General features: G+C 35.0%; 2 protein-coding genes across 5 annotated transcripts in view; both read left to right on the forward strand.

The window, feature by feature from the left end:
• Positions 1 to 13502, forward strand: part of kazna (kazrin, periplakin interacting protein a) — an 84915-nt gene extending 71413 nt beyond the window's left edge. For 3 of the 4 annotated variants that reach the window (XM_056463510.1, XM_056463512.1, XM_056463513.1), the window contains 7 exons: positions 1706 to 1911; positions 2065 to 2183; positions 3612 to 3843; positions 5783 to 5884; positions 5971 to 6137; positions 7720 to 7840; positions 10037 to 13502. In XM_056463510.1, the coding sequence (XP_056319485.1) occupies positions 1706 to 1911; positions 2065 to 2183; positions 3612 to 3843; positions 5783 to 5884; positions 5971 to 6137; positions 7720 to 7840; positions 10037 to 10195 (1106 nt within the window). In that variant the 3' untranslated portion in view covers positions 10196 to 13502. The remainder of the gene's footprint in view (positions 1 to 1705; positions 1912 to 2064; positions 2184 to 3611; positions 3844 to 5782; positions 5885 to 5970; positions 6138 to 7719; positions 7841 to 10036) is intronic. The other variant, XM_056463511.1, reaches the window with a different exon arrangement.
• A 1457-nt stretch (positions 13503 to 14959) lies between these two features.
• Positions 14960 to 23288, forward strand: tmem51a (transmembrane protein 51a). Its single transcript, XM_056463518.1, has 3 exons — positions 14960 to 15178; positions 17937 to 18413; positions 21767 to 23288. The coding sequence occupies exons 2-3, from the start codon at positions 18055 to 18057 to the stop codon at positions 22167 to 22169; spliced, it is 762 nt and encodes a 253-aa protein (XP_056319493.1). The 5' UTR covers positions 14960 to 15178; positions 17937 to 18054; the 3' UTR covers positions 22170 to 23288.
• Positions 23289 to 23787: the final 499 nt, after the last annotated feature.

Raw genomic sequence — 23787 nt, forward strand, 5'->3', positions numbered from 1 at the left:
TGGCACTTTGCCTCCCTGAGCTTGCCTTTGGCCGCATCATCTGCCCGACGGCTCAGGTTGTAGCGTGTGTGTTATCATAATTAACTAACTCATTACTAAATATTCTTAACCACATGGGGCATTTGTGTGTGTGTGTGTGTGTGTGTATGTTTGTCCTTTTTTGCTTACTTTGAAGTCTTCATAGGGGCTCTCAGAGTCTGTTTGGCTCAGGATGAATTCTGTATATATTGTTTTTCTCTGCAGGCCCTCATTAGCTCCTGGTGATGTGCAAACTCCGTAATCCTGATAACGAAGGGCTTATTAGAGAAGAAGAAGAGAAAAATAGTGTGTAGATTAGCTGAAGGCAGGTACTGAGGGGAAAACAGACCTGACAGGCTGTTTATCTTTTCCAAAAACATTCCGTCTTTACAAGAGCTTAGCGGGTACAGTATAGGTTGGAGGAAAAGGCTATTTTTGATTAATTCTGTAAACTACTGATGACATGTCTTTCAAATCTTGAGGAAAATGTTTCTATTAGTGGATATAAAATGCCAACACCATCTACAATAGCATATAAGGTGCCATATTTATATTCTGTTTTATTTTACAATGTTTTTTTTAACCGATGAAGAGAAACTCAATATTTGGTTTAATTGCAGTGATTTTCAGTCACAAAAATTAAATTTGTTTTTCTGATGTTCTAGTGACAGAAATAAGGGTTTTTTTTTTTAGTATGCAAATTTATAGTAGGGTGTTTAGCTAAAAGCAGTATCTGAGACTAGTAAAAAAAGTCAGTCTTTACAAGCACTTAGCAGCCATCTGCTTTGTCAGTCACCGATTTACAACCTCTGGACCCAAACACTTAAAGCTGATTCTGAGTAAACACTGCCAGGAGCTTTGCTTTTGGGATCACTAAAAACAACCCCATTAACAACCAATTATGAACGCTTGGGTTGGTTGTTGTTTTTGAAGGCAGTTTAGTGCTGCCGCCTACTGGTGGAATTTGTGTTTGACATCTCACTAGTTTTAAAGCAGGGGTGCCCAAACTTTTTCTTATGAAAGGGCCATAAACCAAACTTGATTGAGGCTAGTGTGCCGAATGTAAAATATAGTTGCCATGGGTAATTTCCTAATTAATTTAATCATATTTAAAATAACTAGAAATCATTGCTTTATATTAACTAATAAAGTAGAAGAGCAATTCCATGCAAATGTCAATCACGCCATAAAAAATTAAGTTTTCACCAAAATATGAAAACCGTTTCTAAGTTTGTTGTGTAAACAAGTATTTTACAGTACTTTAAAAATACTCAAAAATTGTCTCTGTCAATGTTTTCAAACTATTATATTTAATTTACCAAAGTCACACAAGTGGCTATTTCACATCTGTCTCATCCATAAAGGAGAGATGTCACATCCATAACGATATCCATTCCTCATAAATGCAAAAATATTAAATAAAATAAAATCAATCATATTTGTTCTGTAGTGAGCCAACTCTTGTCCTTTTGATTAACATTATTATTTATTTTAGGTTGTGCAATTTAATTCACAGAAAGTATTTATACTGTAAACTCAAATTCACAGAAAGTATGTTGTAGACTGTAAACTCATGGTACCGCATTGTTGTGATACCTGAGAAAAGGGAAGCGAGCGAGTGAATATGCTCGTATGTAAATCCACCTCTCATTAAACTCCGCCCCTCTCACATAATCCACCAATCTAGACTCCGACAGTTTGCCAAGCACCGCCCGCCTCAGCGTGAGCCTATCAGAATGTGAGGAGCAGCTCGATCGTCTTCAGCAGGTGGAGCTCGCGCGCTCGGCGCCCATGTGTCGATGGAGGGCAGGAACCGTACAGGCGTGGCTTGAGGTTATTATGGCCATGCCGATGTACATACGCGCCTGTGCGGACAACGTCAAAAGCGGGAAGGTAAATGACACACTGTCATTTTATTACACAAACTGCTGTCTACGTTATTATACCCTAATCTGTTGCACACTGCTGATCATATCAGCTCTTATGCTGTAGGGTGTTTGAACAAGCAATGCTTGGGATGAATGTTCAATCTGTGTGCTTTATTAGGTCTTATTAGTTCTTACAGATGAAGATCTGGAAAATGTTTTGGGAATCAGTAACTCAATGCACCGCAGGAAACTCCGTCTGGCCATTGAAGATTACAGGGATGCTGAAGCAGGACATGGGTGAGACACATACCATAAGTAAGACAACAACAAAAACATAACAGAAAGTTCACTCATAGTGGAAACCCCTACAGTCCTCATTACTAACACAGTCAAGGTCAATTCATCTCTTTAAAATATCCGATTATTTGATTTTTTTTTGTAATGACAAATCATGTTAATAGTTCACAAAAAGTCATTTACACACTCTCATGTTACAAACAAATGTTCGAAACAAGTTCACCCAAAAAAGAAATCTGCCATCATTTACTCACCATTTACTTGTTCAAAACCTGTTTGATCTTCTTCATTATTTTGAACATAAAAGAAAAACTGCTGGTAGCCGGCACCCATTGACCTCCATAGTAGTTTTTTTTTCTTACTATAGAAATCGATAGGTCTCAGAAATCAGAATTCTTCAAAATATCTTCTTTTGATTTCAACAGAAGAAAGAGATTCGTAAAGGTTTAAAATCACACGAGGGAGAATAAATGATGAGGACATTTTTATTTTTGAGTGAACTATTTCTTTAATACATCTTTAATGAAGCCTAAGAGGTTTCTGATACTTTTTTAAAGGTTCAGGAAACCAAAACATAGATCTTTCCAAAATATCATAGAGGAACATGAATGAATCTAGCTGTTTAACTCTTGTGACTGAATACAGTCACTTTACTGTATGATGAATTGGTTTGAGGGTGAGTAAATGATGATAGAAATTTCGATTTTAAATGAAAACCACATTGAACAGTGATGAAATACTTAATAATTGTTTGGCTTAGTACTCTACCTTTCCATTTCTTTCTTGTAGTGGATTAACAGTTGAAAAAATGAGAAGGAATGCTATTTCAAGGCACAGGAGATTTTTCAGATTTGCTTAAAGATAAGCAAGGCGCACACATTTTTCTTTAGTGGACGAACTTGTGCGGATTAATTATTCGCCTCCAAATATAGCTTTGTGAGCTAACAATGTTTCATTTTATTTATTTTTTTAATGATTTTTAAGATTTTAACTGGACAATTTTGTGTCCATGTTTCATTATTCACAACAATAAAGACTTATGATGTAAATCTTGCATTGTTACAAATTTCACAGCTTTGGTGTTTACTTAAAGCATTGAAATGTCCCAAGATTGTATTTTATATAGTTATTGACCATATTGAGGTCATTTAAACACACAGAAACACAAAATTAAAGCTAGATTATTGAAAAAATGGTATTAATGAATTGTATTATTTTCTTCACACAAACTAAACAGACATTATTCAAACATTTAGTGGACACATTATAGTTTCCCAGTGATGGGTTGCAGCTGGAAGGGCATCCGCTGCGTAAAACATATGCTGGATAAGTTGGCGGTTCATTTCGCTTGGGTGACTCCTGATTAATAAAAGGACTAAGCCGAAGAAAAACGAATGAATAAATTAATTAATTAATTTTGTGTCTCAGTCTTTCTAAAGCAGCTGAACTGGATCATCACTGGGTGGCTCAGGCTTGGCTGGCTGATGTGGGTCTCCCTCAATATTCCCAGTTCTTCCACACTCACCTTGTGGACGGACGTCTCCTGAGTACCCTCACACGCGCTGACCTGGAGAAACATCTGCACGTGTCTAAAAAAGCTCACCAGAACAGCCTCCTGCTGGGAATACAACTGCTACACACGCTCAACTTTGACAAAGAGGTAAAAACACACACACACACACACACACACACACACATAAACCTGAAGAAAAGTGTGCTGGGAATTCCCACAGGCACTAAAGCTTACCAAAAAGGAAAAACAACCATAACAAACATCATAAAAACACAGCAAGCTTCTATTGAGCACAACAGTTGGGTTCCAGAAGCAAAGCAAAAACTGCGTTCAATGGCTTCAAATGGGAAATGGATTTTAAAGACAGCCCTGATGTGAGCTCAGATTTTATACTTGATTTTGTTGAGCACATCTGTTCATATTGATTAAACTTATGTTTCAAATATTCATGTTTAATCACATACTTCATAAAATAACCATATATATCTATTAGTTATTTTTGTCATTCACAATATTTGCATAATATTTAATATTTTTGTGCAGTTATGTCTAAATGCGTGACGATTCAGTTTACACCTTCATAAACTGAATAATAACAGGCAACAAAAACACAAGGATGTGCATTGTTTAATTATTATTTTGTAAAAGAAGTTACAAATTATTTAACACTGGTGACTTGAACAAAGTGAACACTACCTGACAAAAGTCTTGTTGTCAATCCCAGTTGTAAGAGCTACAAATAAAAATTGACTTCTAGTTGATCATTTGGAAAAGTGGCAGAAGGTAAATTTTTCTGATTAATTATCTGTTGAACTGTATCCCAATCATCACAAATACTGCAGAAGACCTATTGGAACCCACATGGACCCATAGATTCACGTAGAAATTAGTTTGGTGAAGGAAAAATCATGGTTTGGGGTTACATTCAGTATGGGGGCCTGTGAGAGATCTGCAGAGTGGATGGCAACATCAACAGCCTGAGGTATCAAGACATTTGTGCTGCCCATTACATTACAAACCACAGGAGAGGGCAAATTCTTCAGCAGGATAGCGCTCCTTCTCATACTTCAGCCTCCACATCAAAGTTCCTGAAAGCAAAGAAGGTCAAGGTGCTCCAGGATTGACCAGCCCAGTCACGAGACATAAACATTATTGAGCATGTTTGGGGTAAAATGAAGGAGGAGGCATTGAAGATGAATCCAAAGAATCTTGATGAACTCTGGGAGTCCTGCAAGAATGCTTTCTTTGCCATTCCAGATGACTTTATTAATAACTTTAATATTAATAACTTTATTTTAATAATAACTTTATTAAGTTATTTGAGTCATTGCAGAGATGTATGGATGCAGTCCTCCAAGCTCATGGGAGTCATACACAATATTCATTCTTTTTCCACTGCACCATGACTTTATATTCTATACTGTACATGATTTCTGTTAAGTGACAAGACTTTTGTCTAAGCAAAGTCAGACCTTACTGTCCTAATTAAATAATTAAAAATCAAGGCATGATTATATTTTATTTTGATAAAAAGGTATTTTGGCCTTTCATATAAGCCACTTCTGGTACCAAACGATCTACTAAAAGTCAAGTTATTTTTGTTGTTCCGAAAACTTGGATAGGCGACAAGTCTTTTGTCAGGTAGTGTACCTTACCATACTGTAATTGACTCCCAATTTATAAATTGAACTTTTCAGACGGACTTAAAAGCGGCAAGAGAGTTTTCTATATTGTTTAACATTTTTAATTAGATTGTGCCGATCACAATGCTTCATAGAATTGTGGCTCTGTCCCTTGTTAAAGCTTTTAAGTATAAAGACTTCCACCTTTGTCTATGTGTCAGATTTTCATACAAGTTTTTGCATTTGCTGTGATTCATCTCATACAGTAGCTGGTTTGTTTGGTTCATGGCTTGTAACACTTTAACAAATACTTTTTTATGAAAAATCCCTATGGGGAAAATAAATGATAAAAAAACTTCCCGAAGCAGCTCTGCCAAAAGGCGAACAGGCACTAATGCACTTTATAGTAAGTTAATGAAGTCAAACACTTGTATAACTAAACACACATGTTTTTTCTACTGCAGATTTTGCAGTCCAGACGTTTAGAGTGTGAGAATCAAAACACAGACCCTGCCGTCTGGACCTGTCATCGCATCATTAAATGGATCAAAGAGATCGATCTGAAGGTGCCAAACAGAGAATACAGCTACGCTAGATGTTGGTGCATGGGGGGAAAACTAAGAGCAGAAAGTGTCTTTGTGTTTTCATTCAGGAGTTTGCTGACAGTCTTCAGAACAGTGGAGTGCATGGTGCCGTCATGGTGTTGGATCCCTCTTTCAGCTCTGACAACATGGCAACAGCTTTATGTATTCCAAGCAACAAGCACATGGTCCGTCATCACCTGAGTGAGGAGATGAAGGCTCTTGTCAGTGCAGCCAGGTGAGAGAGCCACTGACAGTATGCATCCGAGAACACTACAGATGAATTCATCACTGCCATTTAAAGGCCTCATGACATGAGACATCAAATTTGCCTTGATTTTTTGACATACCTTTATTCTATTAGATCATCTTGCAAGTTTAAACCTTTAAATGATCCTAATTAGGACCAAAGTATTTATTTAATCAAGCTGTAAAAGGATCTTGTTTGCCAACGAGGTGCCATGTGATGTCAGAGGGGTGCGTTCATTTGTATATACACGCCTCCAGTTTGTAGGCTCCACTGCTGGTGTTCAGTTGATCAGTGATTGGCATTTACCTGCACTGGATGCAAACATTTTATTACATCAAAAGAATTTATTTTTAAAAATCAGGGCTGCATTGAGCCATAACAAACGTATTTTGAACAGAAATAGTGTTGCTTTGGACACATTGTTCTGATTATGCAAGCATGGTGTAACCAGGAATGTAACAATGGGGGTGCGGATCCAAAAGCAGGGTTTATTTGAACAGGGTGGTCAGGCAAGCAATGATCAACACAGGAACAAAACAGATGTATAAAGGCAATTTAGAGTCGTAGTGAAAATAGCAGGCAATGGTCAGAATCAGGCAGCATACAGGAATGATCAAACAAAGCAAAGGTTCAAAACAAGGAAGGCAAGGCAAGGGAAACGCGTTTAATGTCACTATAACAAGACTCAGCAACAGTGTGTGTGTTTGAGCAGTACTTATAGTCCCATGAATCAGTCCTTGTGCAGCTTCAGCTGTGAGAGTGTAATCAGTCAGGATCTGGAACTGGTGTGTTGCATGACTGGGTGTTGTAGTCCATAACATGGCGGATTTGTAGTTCATGTGAATGTGAGTGTATTTACCAACGATCTCTGGTTGTAGATCGCTGGTGATCGTGACTCATGACAACTGGCAGCTGAGAAAACGGTAGCTACATGTTGAATGGGATGACATTTTTGACATATTCAACAATCAAGAGAAAACGTTTCTCAAACCCTATTGAGCATCGATTCCACGAAATTACGTTCAATGTGTGTGTGTGTGTGTGTGTGTGTGTAAAAACATTATTAAAAGGATATTTCACTCAAAACTGAACATGCTTTCATGTACTCTCCCTTCACTTGTTCCAGAAGATATTTTTGAAGAAAGTTGGAAATCTGTAACCATTGAGCTCCAAGTATTTGCTTTTTCTACTATGGAAATCAATGGTTACAGGTTTTCAGCGCTCTTCAAAATATCTTCATTTGTGTTTAACAGAATAAAAAAAACTCATGAATATTTGAAACTACTTGAGGGCTAGTAAATGAGTACTTTTTTGGCTGAACTCTCACTTAAACATTACAAGTAAAACTCAACAAACATATTTGCATTTTACATGTATGTATTTGGCAGATGCTTTTATCAAGAACAACTTGCATTGCATCGTATAAACACGTGAGCATTGCTCTACTGCTTGAGCTACAGAAAAATATCATTAAAATAATTTTTTTTTAATTTGTTACGGCCCAATTAAATGTTTTTTTTTTATTTGTTGTCATTCAAGATAGTCTCTTAACAGAAGTGTTTACTTGTAGGGCGGGACTTGAGCAGGAAGTTGAGCCTCTGGGGACTCCGCCCACACTCCACCGGCAGAGTTCTCTGAGCAGCTCATCGCCAAGCTGTCATGATGATCAGCAGTCTTTGAGGAGGGTGAAGGTACAAAACTATGTGCTCCAAATCAAGAATCAAGAAAGATTACTATATTAGGAGACCTGTATTAACAGTAACTATTTGTGTTTTGTCGTTTAATGCTTTAAATGTCTTTAATGCAAGATGAATTCTGGTTGGATGTCAATGTGTTTATTGTTTTCAGCTGATTTTTTTTTTACAGTATCATTCCAGTATATCCTAATTTATAGTTACTCATTTTCTGAAAAATGGTTGTTAATTTTTAGAGAACACAGTACTAGGGTTGCACAGTTTACCAGTACTATGGTAGTATCATGATATTATGGCTCCAAAATACTGGCGGTGCCGCTGTAGTTTGTAAACAGTAGTATTGTCATTAACAGTCTATAGATAATGTGGAAAAGCCACTAAAACATTCACACGCTTGTGCAACAATAAACCATTTTAGTAAATTAGTCTATGGACCTCTATGGGTTGCAAAACTGTGTAGAATTTGTGCCTTTTAGCCCATTTGTAGCCTATTTTCTGACGCTTCAGTTGGAATTTGAAGCTGTTCATTTCTGTTCCTGTCAATATGGTTTACTAGCTACAACAACTGCAACGTTCTTAAAAAAAAAAAAAAAAACGACCCACAAAGTGAAATTTACTTTGGATTCTTGCTTAATAAGACAAAAAAATAGATGAAAAACCTAAAATAGCAACAGGAAACATTTAAACAATTTTTGGCCACTTCATATAGTCTCATTTTGTTGGAAAAATGCTCCTTTTGTAACAAATTTTGTTTGGTGTAATTTGTATTTTTATTTTAATGTATTTTCTGTTGGTCAGTTAACTAGAAGAAAAAAAACAAAAAGAACAAATATTTTAGGTGAAGTGACTTGCAAATATTACTTTTTTCAATAATAATAATAATAATAATAATCCCTTATTAAGGGAATTATGAATTAAATTCAAGTAGGCCTATTATATGAGGAACAGCTTTTTCCCCAGAGCTGTCTTCCTTTTGAACTCTGCCCCTCACTGACTCTTTTGCCCCTCCAATACACCCCCCACACTCCTCTAACTTATACTCCTCACAATCACTGCACTATTTAACATTTGCACATTTAAAGTTTGCACATATTCATTGCACTGATTCATTTATCTGAACTGGACATACCCACTGCACATGGACATTTGTAATTATGTTTATCTATCTGCACACTTCTGCTATTAATAGTATCCTGTACATTTATTCATTTATTGTAAATCTGTTCATAGCTAATACAACCTGTATATAATGTTCATGGTACATCCATCTGTAAATATCACCATAGTTTTTCTATAACTGCACTTTATAACTTATACCTGTATCCTGCACTTGCTGCTATTGCACTGCTGGTTAGACCTAAACTGCATTTCGTTGCCTTGTACTTGTACATGTGTAATGACAATAAAGTTGAATCTAATCTAAATCTAATCTAATCTATAACATACAAAATCTAGTACTTCTGACAGTTTCCTTTATTTCATAGATTTGAGGTATGAATTAAAGTATCACAATAATTTTGAGAAAAAAAAGCTGGTATAGTATTGTAACATGAATTAATGGTATTGCGACAACCCTACACAGTACCGTATTTTTAACTTCAGAAGAGTTGAGAACCAATCAAACAAACAAAAAACTGGGGAAAAAGTGCTCTAAATGTCAAGGTTTTTTATTTGGAAAGTTTTTTCTAAAGTCCAATATACCCATATTTTCCATAACAACTGTACACACATGAACCAAAATGAATGTCAAAATGAATGCCAATTTGGTGTGTGTCTTCAGTAATTCATGGCAAGCTTACATATAAATGTAAGGAATAGTCAATTGTCTCTTCACAAACACTCTTTACTCTTTTATGATGGAAGTCAATGGTGCTTTATTGTGTTTCATAACATCATTTTTGTGTTCTGAAGACTTATGACTTGAGGTGAATGATATGTTTAAATGTTATTATTCTTTTGAGAACCGTCTTTTAAATGTGGTCATTTAGCACATTATTTCTTTCTACTGCATCTCTTTGCACAACCATTATGCGCTCTCTTTTCAGAGTCTTTTTTTCTGCATTTCTTGTAGTCCTCAGGAACAAAGCATCCGCAGAGACTTAAGATTTGTATTATTGCTTGAATGATTCTTAAAAGTCAAATATTTGTAAAAGCACTGAATCAGAAATCTGATAGACCTGTTTCTTCCTACAGCAGCAGCTCGGTCTCAGCCCAAAGAATCTGACTGCACGGAAGATCAGCCACCAGAGCAGATCTGGATCATTTCCAAGGAATGGACTTCAGGAGGTTTCGCTACAACGGGAGCGTTGCCCGGTTCGCCATTTTTCTGCTGCTGAGCTCACCAATGTCTGAGTCTCTCTCCTGTCAAACTACACCTGAAAACATGACATTTTTTCCTAATGCTCCCAAATGGGGGAAGATGTTATTTTCCTTTTCAAGTTGAACTGAAGAAATCTCACATTTTCAGACTCTAGACTCAGTTTTGCAGTAGGTCTCGGCAATGTTTTGTAGACCTTATTTTATTGTGAAGGTAGACTCATTTGTCTCAAAGTGAGACTGTGTTAAGAATTCATTTGGAAAACAATGTGGTTTTGGATGTTTTGTGAGATCTCCGAAATCTAAATTCTTTAAGTTGGATTTTTTGTTGTTGTTGTTGGTAAAATCAATATTTTTTTAATTAATATTTTAAGAAATGATACTAGATGTTAGATTTAATTAGAATTTACTGTAAAATGTGATGTTAAATGGTACATTTATTGTTTAAATTTAAAAGTTCTGGTTCCACTGGGGCTTATACTGTTAGAATAAGGCTCCGAGCTGGTTTATGCTGATGTCAGATAAATATCATGGCAGGATTCATGAAAACTTAACCCTTGTGCACTGTTCAAATGTACTACCCTTTTGTTATGTTTGGAATGAAAACATCCACTTAATTAAACTGCTGCAAAAGTACATCAGATAAACATTATTTTCAATTTTCAGTCCTGATCAAAACTACTAAATTGTTTAGAAAATTACAGGATTTTAACTCTTTAATTGTAAAATGATGTCACTGATTTAGTAAAAAAGTGACGTATTCTTAATAGATCAATGTAATTGTAAGCTGGATTTTTTTTTACCTTTTATCACAGTCTTCAACATGTGAACGATCAGTAACAACATTGGCTTTGATGCATTGTTAGATTTTCATCTTTTTCTCCCTCATTTACTTTTGATGACTGTTTTTTTGCCCCATTGACTTCCATTATAACCACGTTTAATGGTGCATAAATTCAAAGTTTTTGTTTTTATTTGCTCCATGTAGTTCTGAGAGCTGAGATGCATATTTTGATTTTCACAGACACATCAAGGTAAGTGCACAAAGGTCACTCTCACACACATACATAAACTTTAATTTGCTGTACTACTCCATATAAAAACCAGAAACTAAGCTGTTTTTAATAAGCCTATCTAAAAGGTTAATGGTGCCAACTGATAATCAACAGTAAAAATTACAAGTTTTAGCTCTTCCCAACAGGGAAAAGCACCTGCACAATCAAAAATGCATGATTGTATGGTGTCATGGTTTTGTAATAAAAAAAAATGTGGTTATAATGGAAGTCAATGGGGTAAAAACAGCCACCAACAGTAAATTAAGGAGAAAAAATGAAGGTCAATCAAAAACCATGCATCAAAGGCAATGTTGTTTCACATTGACATTAAGGTTTTAAAAAAAAAACAGTCCACATCTAGTTTTTATATTGAAAATATGTCATTTTTGTGTGTTTTTCACCAAATCAGTGACATTATGAATTTGGCAATTAAAGAGTTAAAATCCTGTAATTTTCTAAGCAATTTAGTACTGATTTAGTAGTGATCAGGACTGAGGTTGATTAACAGATTTTTGCAAAAAATAAAAAAAGTGAATTTTTTTTTTCTGATGCATCTTGACAGCAGTTTAATTTAGTGGGTGTTTTCATCTTGAACATACTGTAACAAAAGGATAGTAAATTTGCCCAGAGTGTCTCATTGAGTACTTTAAAAATGTCAAAGCATTTTCTCAAAATATGTCAAAATAAGATTTTTCACCAAAAATCATTCTGCTAGCTGAAACAGAGAGAAAACAATGGCCAAATTAAGACTCAAAATCAACCCAGAGTGGATGAAAACATCCCCAACAGTACAGAAGGGTTAAAGGGATGATTCATCCCAAAATAAAACAGTAACTCGCTGCATACTCACTCTAAAGTGGTTCCAAATCTTTATGAATTTTTTTCCTGTTGAGCACAAATGAAGATATTTTGAGGTATGTTGGAAACTGGTAACCATTGACATCAATATTAATGTTAATATAAATCTAGATGTGGATAAGCATTTCTGCATCAGCTAATACTATTAAAGTCAATGCTTACTGGTTTTAACATCTAAAAAAATATCTTCTGTTGTGTTTACAGAAGAAAGAAATTCAAACAGTTTTGTGACAAGTCAAGGGTGAGTAAATAATGAAATCTATTGTAGTTTTTGGTGAACTTTTGCTTCAAGCGCAATTCTGAAAAAAAAAAAGAAAATCTCAAATTTCATAAGAACAATCCTAACAATTCTTAACATTTTTTCCAAAGTTAGAAAATAATAAGTAAAGTGCAGATGTCTTCTTAAGAAGGTTTCATTAATCCGGCCCCAGGTCCATCACTACAGGTCTCTGCTCATGTTTGTCAAATAACGGGATTTTGTATAAAATTGTATTTTGTATAAAAAGACATTTGTCTCTGAGAAGCCAGTTTGCAGTTCACTTCTTATTTACCCAAACACTGCATTTTGTGTTCCAGCTGTAAATCACTAACCTCGGTATCATGGACACATAACTTTAGCATGCTACCAACGTGAAGGTCAGGCACATTGATAAGTAGCAGGGATTATTCTAATCATCCTAGTAATTGCGCAAAGATCACAGATATGACTGTTGGACATTCACACTGTTTATCAGGCCACTTCTAGTCTTAAAGAGGCCAACATGTTCAAAAGACAACACATTCTCCATTTCAAAAGGTCTTTTGAGTGTGGTTTTTCTCTTACATATCTCTAATATCTAACAAATCACACCATCAATTCCTACAGGATTAATAATGTACTTTGTTATAGTGAGAAACATACGCAATGGATTTCGGAGCACTCCTTGTTCTGTTTACTATAAAAGTTGAGTACTTTAACTCAAACAGACGCAGTTATGAGGAAGCAGCTTGCCTATACGGTCAACCTTTGTCCAACAGCATTAACAATGCCAGAATCACAACTGCCCATAAAGTAGTTAAATATTGCTAAGCGTTTGTTCCGCTCTAGGAATTTATGTTTGGATGAACCCCTTCTGACAGATTTATGTGGGTCTGGAAACCAAAGTGATTAATAAAGCTGGTATCTTAAAACCTGTAAGAGATTAGAGACTTTAGAGATTTTCAACGTCATAAATTAAGTCTGACAGCATGCCAACACATCTAGAGTCCTCCTGAAGATTATCATTCATTATTATACAGGTAAAAAGACTGAATTATAAAGAGATGAATGAAATGGTTCAACTGAAAATGGAAAGTTGCTGTTATTTTGCTCATCTTCAGGTCGCTGGAAATTTAGGTGATGTAGGTTTTTTTTTTTTAGGTTGAACACTAAAGAAGATTTTTAGCAGAAATTCTTGTCCTTGGTGATTCATAATATCCAAATCAACAACTTCTGGCAGTTTTTCAAATTTTTTTCTTTTCTTTTGAGAGTCAAAGAAGCATTTAGCAAAATCAATACCGCCTGACGTATACATTGAGCTCTTATAAAGCAAAATAAAACTTTTGTGGACTCAAACTCCCACAAGAGCTGACGATGTTTGTTTAAATTGTTACGCAGACGAAAGCTGAACCAAAATCGAATTGGCTACTACTCGTGAGGGTAATACATTTAAATTTGAACTTTCTTAACGCCTGTCCGAAAAATAAGTTCTATATAGTATGATTTTGAGTAGAATTCAGATGTACTGCATCTGCCTTTTATCATTATTGTGTGACCTACAGTTCACTCCCATTCATAAATTCTCTCTTGTGGCCTCATGGTATAGTAAAGCTTTATTTGGATGCAGAATCTTGGCAGAAGTAGTAGGTCATCCGGATACTTCTCGGCTCGCCTATTATTTTGTAAAATTTCTATAGACAAATTTCATAAAATTGTCCATAGTGTATGTCTGTATGTCTTGGTCCAGGTTGGGGGCTGAGCGTTGGAGTGATGGAGTGAAAATTAGATGTTACGAAACCCCAACATGGTGCGGCTAAATATCAACTTCGATATAAACGGCCCTGGGTGTAAGTAAGTACGTATATGGTAAGAAAGTATTTAATTTCAGATCTAGCCTACCCCAATTCGCTTGTTAAGTTTGACATCATGCAATGCCGCTTCCGGCTCTATCAAACTGTATAGGGAGACTCAACAAATCATAATAATAAACGTTTACAAAGTGCTGTAATATTTTTGAAAATCACGATTGTAATATATATAACCATGCCGAGTATCAGATGGCCAGGAAGTGATTAATCTTTTATAAATTGTTAAAGTATTGCTGTTGTGATGCAGACTGTCATGTACACCGTGATTTTATATATAAAAAATTACATTGTGTTATATGACTAAAAAGGCATCATAAATGAATATTTTCTCAATTCAACTAAGTAGCAGCTTGGACCTGGAAACTATTCCATACGTCACGCCTTAAGATATTGTTTTACTTCATAAAGCCATATCAGGAGCTAGGTATTCATTTAGTTTTCCATGTTTTTATTTCCAGTTTCTACGTAGTTGTAGATAAAAACGTTTTTTTTACTGTTTTACTGAAGAGGGAAGTAAGTAATCTTTTTGAATGACCTCAGGTTGAGAAAATGAGCAGTCTTCATTTTGGGGTGAACTATCCCTTAAAGTCATACTTGTTCCTTCAGTTATCACACTAGAAACCCTGATTGTAGTTTATATTTTATTTGAAAAATAAAGTATCCTTTTAATTTGCGTTATAGATGGAGTTTTTATTTTCCTAACTCTTGAATAATGCATCAACATCACTTTTTATGAACCATCGCTGTCAGGGGATGGGGAAGTTTTCACCCACCGTGCACAGCACATGGGCGGGGCGGGATTCACAGTGGGTCCGTTAAAGGGTTAATCCTGGACTGCAGGGACAGGAAGATGTTCGTGTTTGTGAAACTCAAGGCCAACCCGCTTTAAGAAGTTCAGCTTCACTTTCTTAAGGAATGTAGCAAATACTACGGTGTACGTGTGCATCTTAAAAAGAGGCGTCGTTGGACTAGGAAAACGCAAGGAAGGGAAGTTTTCTCGGTAAGACTTAACAAGCTCCCGGTGATCTTAAAGTATGACTCGCTCTTCTCAAACTTTCCTTACTTTTCATCATCTTACATTGCCTTCTCTGGGTTCCGTAGGCAGCGTGGTTTGTTTTGTTTTCTTTTCTCTTTGTATGTTTAATCTGTACTTCGCAATGCAATAGAATTATTTGCTTTTGTTGTCTGTCAGTAACAATAGCCTAACGTTAGATAACGGGATGATAAGTTTGGTATCTTAATAATCAACTTTACATTAAAGATATTTAGCGAATGTTCATTTAATGTTTTAAAATATTTTTTCTTTAATCTCACTTTTAAAAGCTACAAACCATGTGGAGTAACTTAGAGATCGAAATAAATCTCAACAGTATTAGTATATTTTTGACTGACACCTAAAGATGTTCAAAATCTAACGTTACTCAGATTTGATTTCTTAAAGGGGCCGTTAACCACCTGAAAAGAAACGTCTTTTTTGCATTTTCAAGGACTTATCTCATCATGTTTTTCTAAACTTGTTTGTCTTGATTTACTGACCTATTTTTGTTACATAAAAAGTAGAGATTTAACACAAGTTTTGGACTAACAACCAGGGTCCATTCAAACTTCCAAAACTGCATTCATGTTTACAATGCTGTGTAGACTGTTGTTTCTCAGTGTAAATATTCACAAACCAAGCAACTTCGGAATTTGAGTTATGTTACACTTTTGGAAAACTTGTTTTGATACCTTTTTAGGGCTGAACGATATTGGACAAATCTGACATTTCGATATGAATATAATTTCACCAGATGACTTGAATAGCTCTATTTGGAAAGATTTCTTTCAATTAGATAGACTAGGATGATCAAGTCTTTTTTTACATCTTACATCTGTGAAAATGGAATGAATTAAGCATAAATAAATATGACAGAGGACAAACAAAGTTTAAACAGTGTGTTATGGTTGTCATTGTATAAATTATTGTATATTGTAAAAAATTGAATCTTGCTATGTGACTGTTGTGGATGCAAGCATTGTGATATTAATTCTGAAATGATATATTGTTCAGCCCTAATACCTTTCATTTATTGTCCTTTATTGACATCTTTGTCATGTATTATGTGTGGTTAGGCATGATAATCTTGGATAAAAATATCACAGTTTCACGGTATTGTGCTCACTGCTCTAAAATATATTCTTTTTAAATGTCTGGGTAAAAAACAACAACCTTTTTCCCCTTTGAAAACAATATGTGCTATTTTTTTTTAAAGATTTATAATATTTTGGAGCAGTAAACGCATCAGGCTAAATAATTAAAATGAATCATTGACTTCTGCTGTCCTTATTAGTTTCAAAAAAACATTTCTTTAAAATTATGAACAACATCTTTGGATATTTTTTCTGTTGGAGATACTGTTGTCTAAAAAACAAACAAACAAAAAAATGTAAATAAAAAAAATCTTACACGTACCTTAGGAACGGTATTACAGAAAATTTGGGCGGTTTTAAAACCTTGACTTTTCCAAACCGCGGTATACCTTAAAAACGGGTTATCATCCCATGCCTATGTGTGGTGTGGGTAAATGTTGACAATTTTCATTTTTGTGTGATCGGCCCCTTTAAATTCCACTGCTACTTGTTTGTGAGCGTACAATTACTTCCAAGATGCACATACCTTCTGAATACCATGTCTAGAAAATAGGGGTGTCTCAAGAAGTCCTGGATCCCTGCTGCAGTTTTATAGCCTTGATCTCCCTTGGCTGAAAACGTCTTCCCCCGGTTTGGTGCCCCTGTGCAACATGAATTTATGTGACACTCTTTTCTTGTCTAATCTGGGCCCCGTGGCCTTTATGAAAGAAGGAAATTCCTGCCATTCCACAGCTTGGATTAACTATCATCAGTTTATCTCTCTGCGTGCTTAGACGTGCTCAGCAAAATCTATGTTTTGTATCTATTTCAGTCATGTACGCTTCTAAACCTCACTTTTACAGAAAGGAAATTGCATTCAACAAGTCAAATTATACCTGTCGGCAGAGACTTTAATGAGACCGAGCTCAGGAGCAACTGCCCACACTTTTCCAAACACGCGTCATAACTGATGAATCACTGCTGAAGGAAATGCACCTCGCCATCAACCATCTTATCTTATAAGTCCAAGATTTACACCGATCTGAACGCATGATGTTGCTTCCGTGCTGAGAAATGATAAAGGGTGTGGTAAAGAGGCTTATTCCAGACCTGCCTGCACAGATAACCAGGAGCTGCGTAGGCATGACAGTGCAGAGTTATGATGTGCTTTCTTTGGTGACTATGTGACTGTTAAACAAAACACACACTGTCAGTAGAGACATTTTTAGTTTAGTTTTTTTTTCAGCCGCCTGCCATTTCCCTTTAACGTAAACCTTCCTGAGCGGAGATGAAATTTCACCAAAGTCTGTGTTCAAGAAAGCAGTGAACTCTCTCACTTCACTCCTGAATCAAACTCTTTCTTTCTTCCAGTTTCACACACCTGTAACTAAAGCTGAGCTGGAGGGACTCCTGCTTGATCTCGGGGAGGGAAGTTAGGCCAGTCTAACATGTTCACCGATATGTGTAGACAATAAATAATCTTTGATAAAACCTTATCATCGAAGCACAGGCCGCTATTGCTCTATGCTATTTTAACACCGGCTTTATGGAGGCATGTTGACGTTTATTGATATAAAACTTTCTTTTATGATGGTCTGTCTCATTATTCCATCACTTTTGTGATTAACCGCCTGATTTTCTGTTCACAGAGTGGGTCAGTGCTCCAGAAAAAGCAGAAACGCATGGAAAAATGAAATAAGCCTAAATTTTAGACCTTCCAGCAGTCACAGGACAAAAACAAAATCTGTCTGGTGGAGATTGGAGTCCATGGTAAGGTTTGGAAGCATGTCCTACAGCGACCAGACTCCACCCAACCCCAGGAGGCCCAACGGCAGCAACTCTGGGGCTCAGTATGCGACCGCTGCTTTGGGAGTAGGGCTCATCGCTCTGGGGATCGTCATGATCGTGTGGAGCGTGGTGCCGGCGGCTTCTGGAGGGAACAGCTCGAAGCCGGGCATGAACTCTGGACAAGTTCGGGAGACCTCGTCCGTGGCGTTCGTCCTGGTGGGGGGAGGAGTGGCGCTGCTGCTGCTGTCTGTGTGTTTAAGCGTACGGAACAAACAGCGGGCGGCCAGGGGACAGGAAGCCGGCAGTACACCCTCCAACACTCAGGAGGAGGGGGCGGCGTGAGTACATACTGTTAAATACACACCCACTGATAAATAGACATTTGTACACTTTGTCGTGATGTTAGGGACAATGATGTGACCTTTTTTTGTCCTTGTAATGTTTTTTCAAAAATGCTAATTATGCACGCAGTGATTTAAATATACTTCTTTAGATTTTATGATTATATTATAATATATTATATTATATTATATTATATTATATTATATTACATTATATTATATTACAGTATATTATATTATATTATATTATATTATATTACAGTATATTATATTATATTATATTATATTATATTATATTATATTATATTATATTATATTATATTATATTTATTATATTATATTATATTATATTACAGTATATTATATTATATTTATTATATTATATTATATTATATCATATTTATTGTATTATATTATATTATGTTATATTACAGTATATTATATTATATTTATTATATTATATCATATTTATTATATTATATTATATTATATTACAATATATTATATTAGAATATATTATATTATATCATATTTATTATATCATATTATTTTATATTATATTATATTACAGTATATTATATTATATCATATTTATTATATTATATCATATTTATTATATTATATTATATTATATCATATTTATTATATTATATTATATTACAATATATTATTATGTCATATTTATTATATTATATCATATTATTTTATATTATATTATTTTATATTACAGTATATTATATTATATCATATTTATTATATTATATTATATTATATCATATTTATTATATTATATATTATATTATATTACAGTATATTATATTATATCATATTTATTATATTGTATTATATTATATCATATTTATTATATTATATTATATTATATCATATTTATTATATTATATATTATATTATATTACAGTATATTATATTATATCATATTTATTATATTATATTATATTATATCATATTTATTATATTATATATTATATTATATTACAGTATATTATATTATATCATATTTATTATTATATTACAGTATATTATATTATATTACAGTATATTATATTACAGTATATTATATTATATTATATTTTATATAAATGTTTAGCAGTATGGTAATTATGTGTTAAATGATTGTGTTTTTGTTCTTAACAAAACTGAACAAATCATTTTGGCTTCAACAAAACCTTTCTACTTATTTATATGTGGAGAACAATTGTCTGCTAAATCAGTGTTATAAGGTCTAACAAACATACAGGAGAAAATGGCAGGAAATGATATCATAGAGTGGACACCTGCAGACTCTCATGACTGTTTGTCAGCGAGTCTCTTAAAATATATCATTTGTCATGGTTGGCTCAGAATGTAAAATAACTTGTGGCAACTCCCAAAAAAATGCGTAGATGTTAAAAACATTAAAGATTCAGTGTGTGTGTGTGTGTGTGTGTGTGTGTGTGTGTGTGTGTGTGTGTGTGTGTGTGTGTGTGTGTGTGTGTGTGTGTGTGTGTGTGTGTGTGTGTGTGTGTGTGACTTTTAGAGTTATTCATTTATTGATTTTTTTTTCCTTTGGCTTAGTCCCTTTATTGATCAGGGGTTGCCACAGTGGAATGAACCAGCATATGTTTTACACAGCGGATGTCCTTCCTACCCAGTACTGGGAAACACCCATACACTCTCGCATTCACACACATGCACTACGGCCAATTTAGTCCAGTCAATTCACCTACTGTATAGTGCATGTCTCCAGGAAACAAGATCTCCCGGAGGAAACCCACGCGAACACTAGGAGAACATGCAAACTCCACACAGGAATGCCAACTGACCCAGCCAGGACTCGAACCAACTACCTTCTTGCTGTGAGGCGACAGTGCTAACCACCGAGCCACCGTGCTACCTGACTTCTAGAGTCATTCATTTTAAATGTTAAATATCAATTTTTATTACTTTTTTTTTCACTTGAACATTATTATTACTTATGTTTAAAGCTTTGAAGTCAGCAAGATATTTTTGTAAGAAGTATGGATGTTCTGATACCCTTTTTCTTTTCTCAATACCGAGTACTGAACTGATACCTGAGAGTAACCTGTAGAAACAGTTATGTATACTACTAGCCCTGTATAAATTTGCAGAATTAATTTATGGTGTGCTTCAGACTTATCCATTAATAAAACGTTAACAAATACATACAGTATTTGTAGAGTATTTTTATTATCTGACATTTTTATTATCAGACATTCAACAGTAATATTATTTACTATACTTACTTCAGCCACAAATCAAACACAGATTTTTTTTTTAGTTTTACTGTATAACTGTATAAAAATCAGTGCATAAAATAAAGAAATATAACAAACAAATACAAATAATATAGAAAAATAACTTCTTTTAAATGTAAAACTCAGAAACATTTGTTTAAATATAATAGTGGTTGTTGTGGCAACAAAGCGCAATTTCTTGTGTTTGCATTTTGAGCAGCGAAGAACAACTGACACTAAATTTGCAGTGTTAAGCAAAGCTAGCAAGCATATGTCTTATTTTAAAAAGATGGTATCAGATTGGTTTATAGTTTCAAATACTCACCGATACCGATGCCAGAATTTTTGCAGTGTCAGTATTTATTTCCAATGCTAGTATTGGTATCGGAACATCAGTAAGAAGTAAATAAATTGTGATTTTTTTCTCCTGAGATCATAATTAATTATTTTGATGCCAAAGCTATTATTTCTGCATCTTAAGTGTCACATGGTCCTTCAGAAATCATTTAATCCACTTATTAAGTCATGACGTATGGATTACTGATTCTGGGTCCAAGCCGCAACTCCTTTCAATTAAGAAAATATTTGTTTAAGATCACTTTTTAGTCCGTTCACACATTTAAAGTGAATTTCAGATAAAATCATGGTGTACACATCAGTCTCTGGATACCAATATTTTAACAATTTATTAAAAATTAATCACTTTCTGGCCATCGGATACTAGCCATGGATAAATATATTGCAACTGTGACTTTCGAGAGTATTGCATCGCTTAGTAAACGTTTCTTAATACCATTTGATGAGTCTCCCCACACAGCTTGATACAGCACTTTGACCAGTAGCCGCTTTGTGTAACGTCACACTTAACAAGCGAATATGCTGATCTGGCGCTCAAATTGCATTCCCTAATTTTGTCAGTCTTGAAAACAGTCTTGCTACTTTTCTCCCCATTATTGTTTTTTATAACAATGTCTTTGTCACTTAGAGAAATTTGGTCATTTGTCATATATCTGACTCCAAATGCTTGAATAATGGTGTATATTGAGCGTAATAGTCTAAGTATGATTGTAAACATGCATGTGTTTATATCTCTAGGATGGATCAACTAGCTCATAGCTACACAGTCCCCACCTATGAGGAGGTGGTTACAAGTGGTCAGTATCCCATCAGCCAGACCTCTGAGCGCCACAACAGCATCACCCAGCTGCCAGCCTACGAGGAGCTTGAAGAAGGCCGGCACAACTTAGAAGATACATCCAGTCAAGCTCGCAGATCTTCATCCCAAATTGATCCAAGCACTGGTGCAGGACCCCGCAGAAACAGCCGTCCTGGTCGCAAGCTTATTCCTCTCAAAATAAGGCGCATTAAATCCGACAACCTAAGAAGAAAAAGCTTAAGCGATATACAACAGAGCAACGTGTTTACTATTGAACCCCTCACACCTCCACCAGAGTACGACAATAAGCCTCCTCAGTTTCCTCCCAACACTGAACACTGACCAATATTGGCATGTCCCGTGATGAAGTTTGTCTACCACATTTAGGAAATACTAAAGCACTGAATTGCATTCTTCTCTGGACATGTGTTATGTGCCACAGGAATACAGAAGACGCAGTAATTGGTCGGTTGTACATTTTGTGTTTAGCCAAATGCTAAAGCTAAAAACAAAACAGAAATCTTAATAAAATGTTGTCTAGCTGGTTGGACTAAAAGCGTACTGGATATTCAAGCATTGTTTACTGAAGAACTTGATAGAACTTGGTCTTGCAGTTGCCGTTAAACTTGAACTTCACCATCCAGACTTTTATTTCATAGGACGTCCGCAAACTGTTGGGAAATGATGTGAAAGTGTAAGCTGTGATTCACATCGGCACTGTTGCGTTTTTTTGCACTGATGTATGCGTGTGTGTTTGTCAGGTGTGAGTGCGTGTCTTGCTATTTTTGTTCATTTTTCCTTGAATTTGTCTTTTGTGTTGGCTTTAGGTTTCTGTGTTTGTGTGCAAGTATGATTGTTCTTGGTGACCTTGTTGCTGGAGTGACAAACTGTGAGGTCATCAGTTTGTGTCTTTGCTCATGGTTTACGACACAGAGAGGTTCTTTGACCCTGCAGCTGCCTTATATCACTCTCTCTCACCAACACACACCACCAGATACAGAGAATTTCTTGTCTTCCATTTTCACTTGGATGCACAAAACACTTGGTCTTTTCATTCGTTTATTTTGTAACTTTTTAGTTGATTTGTGAGAAGACAACTGTGTTTCTCGTAGGGCAGCTGTGGCATCTTCATGCTGTGAGGCTCAAGCTAGCTGTCATCTGTGTGCACTTGCGTTACTCCTCTACACACTTCAGGATTGTCACATTAAGACACAGCCCCGTTGCTGATCATTATTGAAGTCAATGTCTCTTTTTTTCTGGAATTTTTGATGATGACTCTGCAGTTGGATGGAAAAGTGTTGCTGAATCTCATGTGCTATTTAATGTTTCTATTGTTGATTTTGTAATATTATATATTATGGTATGAGAAATAAAAAAAATGTTTTGCATATGGATGTTTTTGATCTAATATTAGAATGTTTGTTTTATGAGGGATATTAAAAAATTAAGTGAAGGAGCAATAGTGAGAAAAACAATACATTTAATTCTCCGGAGCATTTTCTCAATTAAAAAAAAACGTTGATTTTTAGATTATGGAAGAGTTAAGTAAATCTTTTTCCATGAAATCTGTTGTGAATAACATATTTATTTTTTACTTTTGGATTATAAATTAACATTTCCATTCTGAATAAATGTATTCAGTCAACATTGTAGCCCTGGTCTCCACATAGTGTTTTTTTTTAAAGATTTAAAACATTGAAAACAAAGAAGGGAATAAGAAGATTAACACGGGAAGTTAGCCATATTCTGTTACATTTAAACCGTAGTTTAACCATGGTGTTTGTATTAAAATACAAAATGGAAATCAATACACCAAAATGTTCTGAATAATGGGGAGGGACTATTTATTAATTTTACAAACAGAATATATTATTATTGTGTAACTTTCGACTTTGTTCAGTGAATTTGTTCTCCAGGACGAGTGAGCAAAGATTACTTTGTTTGGGTGAGTCACTCAACT

This window comes from Danio aesculapii, chromosome 8 (genome assembly GCF_903798145.1).
Source record: "Danio aesculapii chromosome 8, fDanAes4.1, whole genome shotgun sequence".
Lineage (NCBI taxonomy): Eukaryota > Metazoa > Chordata > Actinopteri > Cypriniformes > Danionidae > Danio > Danio aesculapii.

What these genes read in the sequence shown, in the direction of transcription:
- tmem51a (XM_056463518.1), top strand. Translation starts at nt 18,055, where the DNA reads ATGGTAAGGTTTGGAAGCATGTCCTACAGCGACCAGACTCCACCCAAC. An exon ending in ACTCAGGAGGAGGGGGCGGC is followed by an intron (nt 18,414 to 21,766) that starts GTGAGTACATAC and finishes TTATATCTCTAG; the next exon opens with GATGGATCAACTAGCTCATA.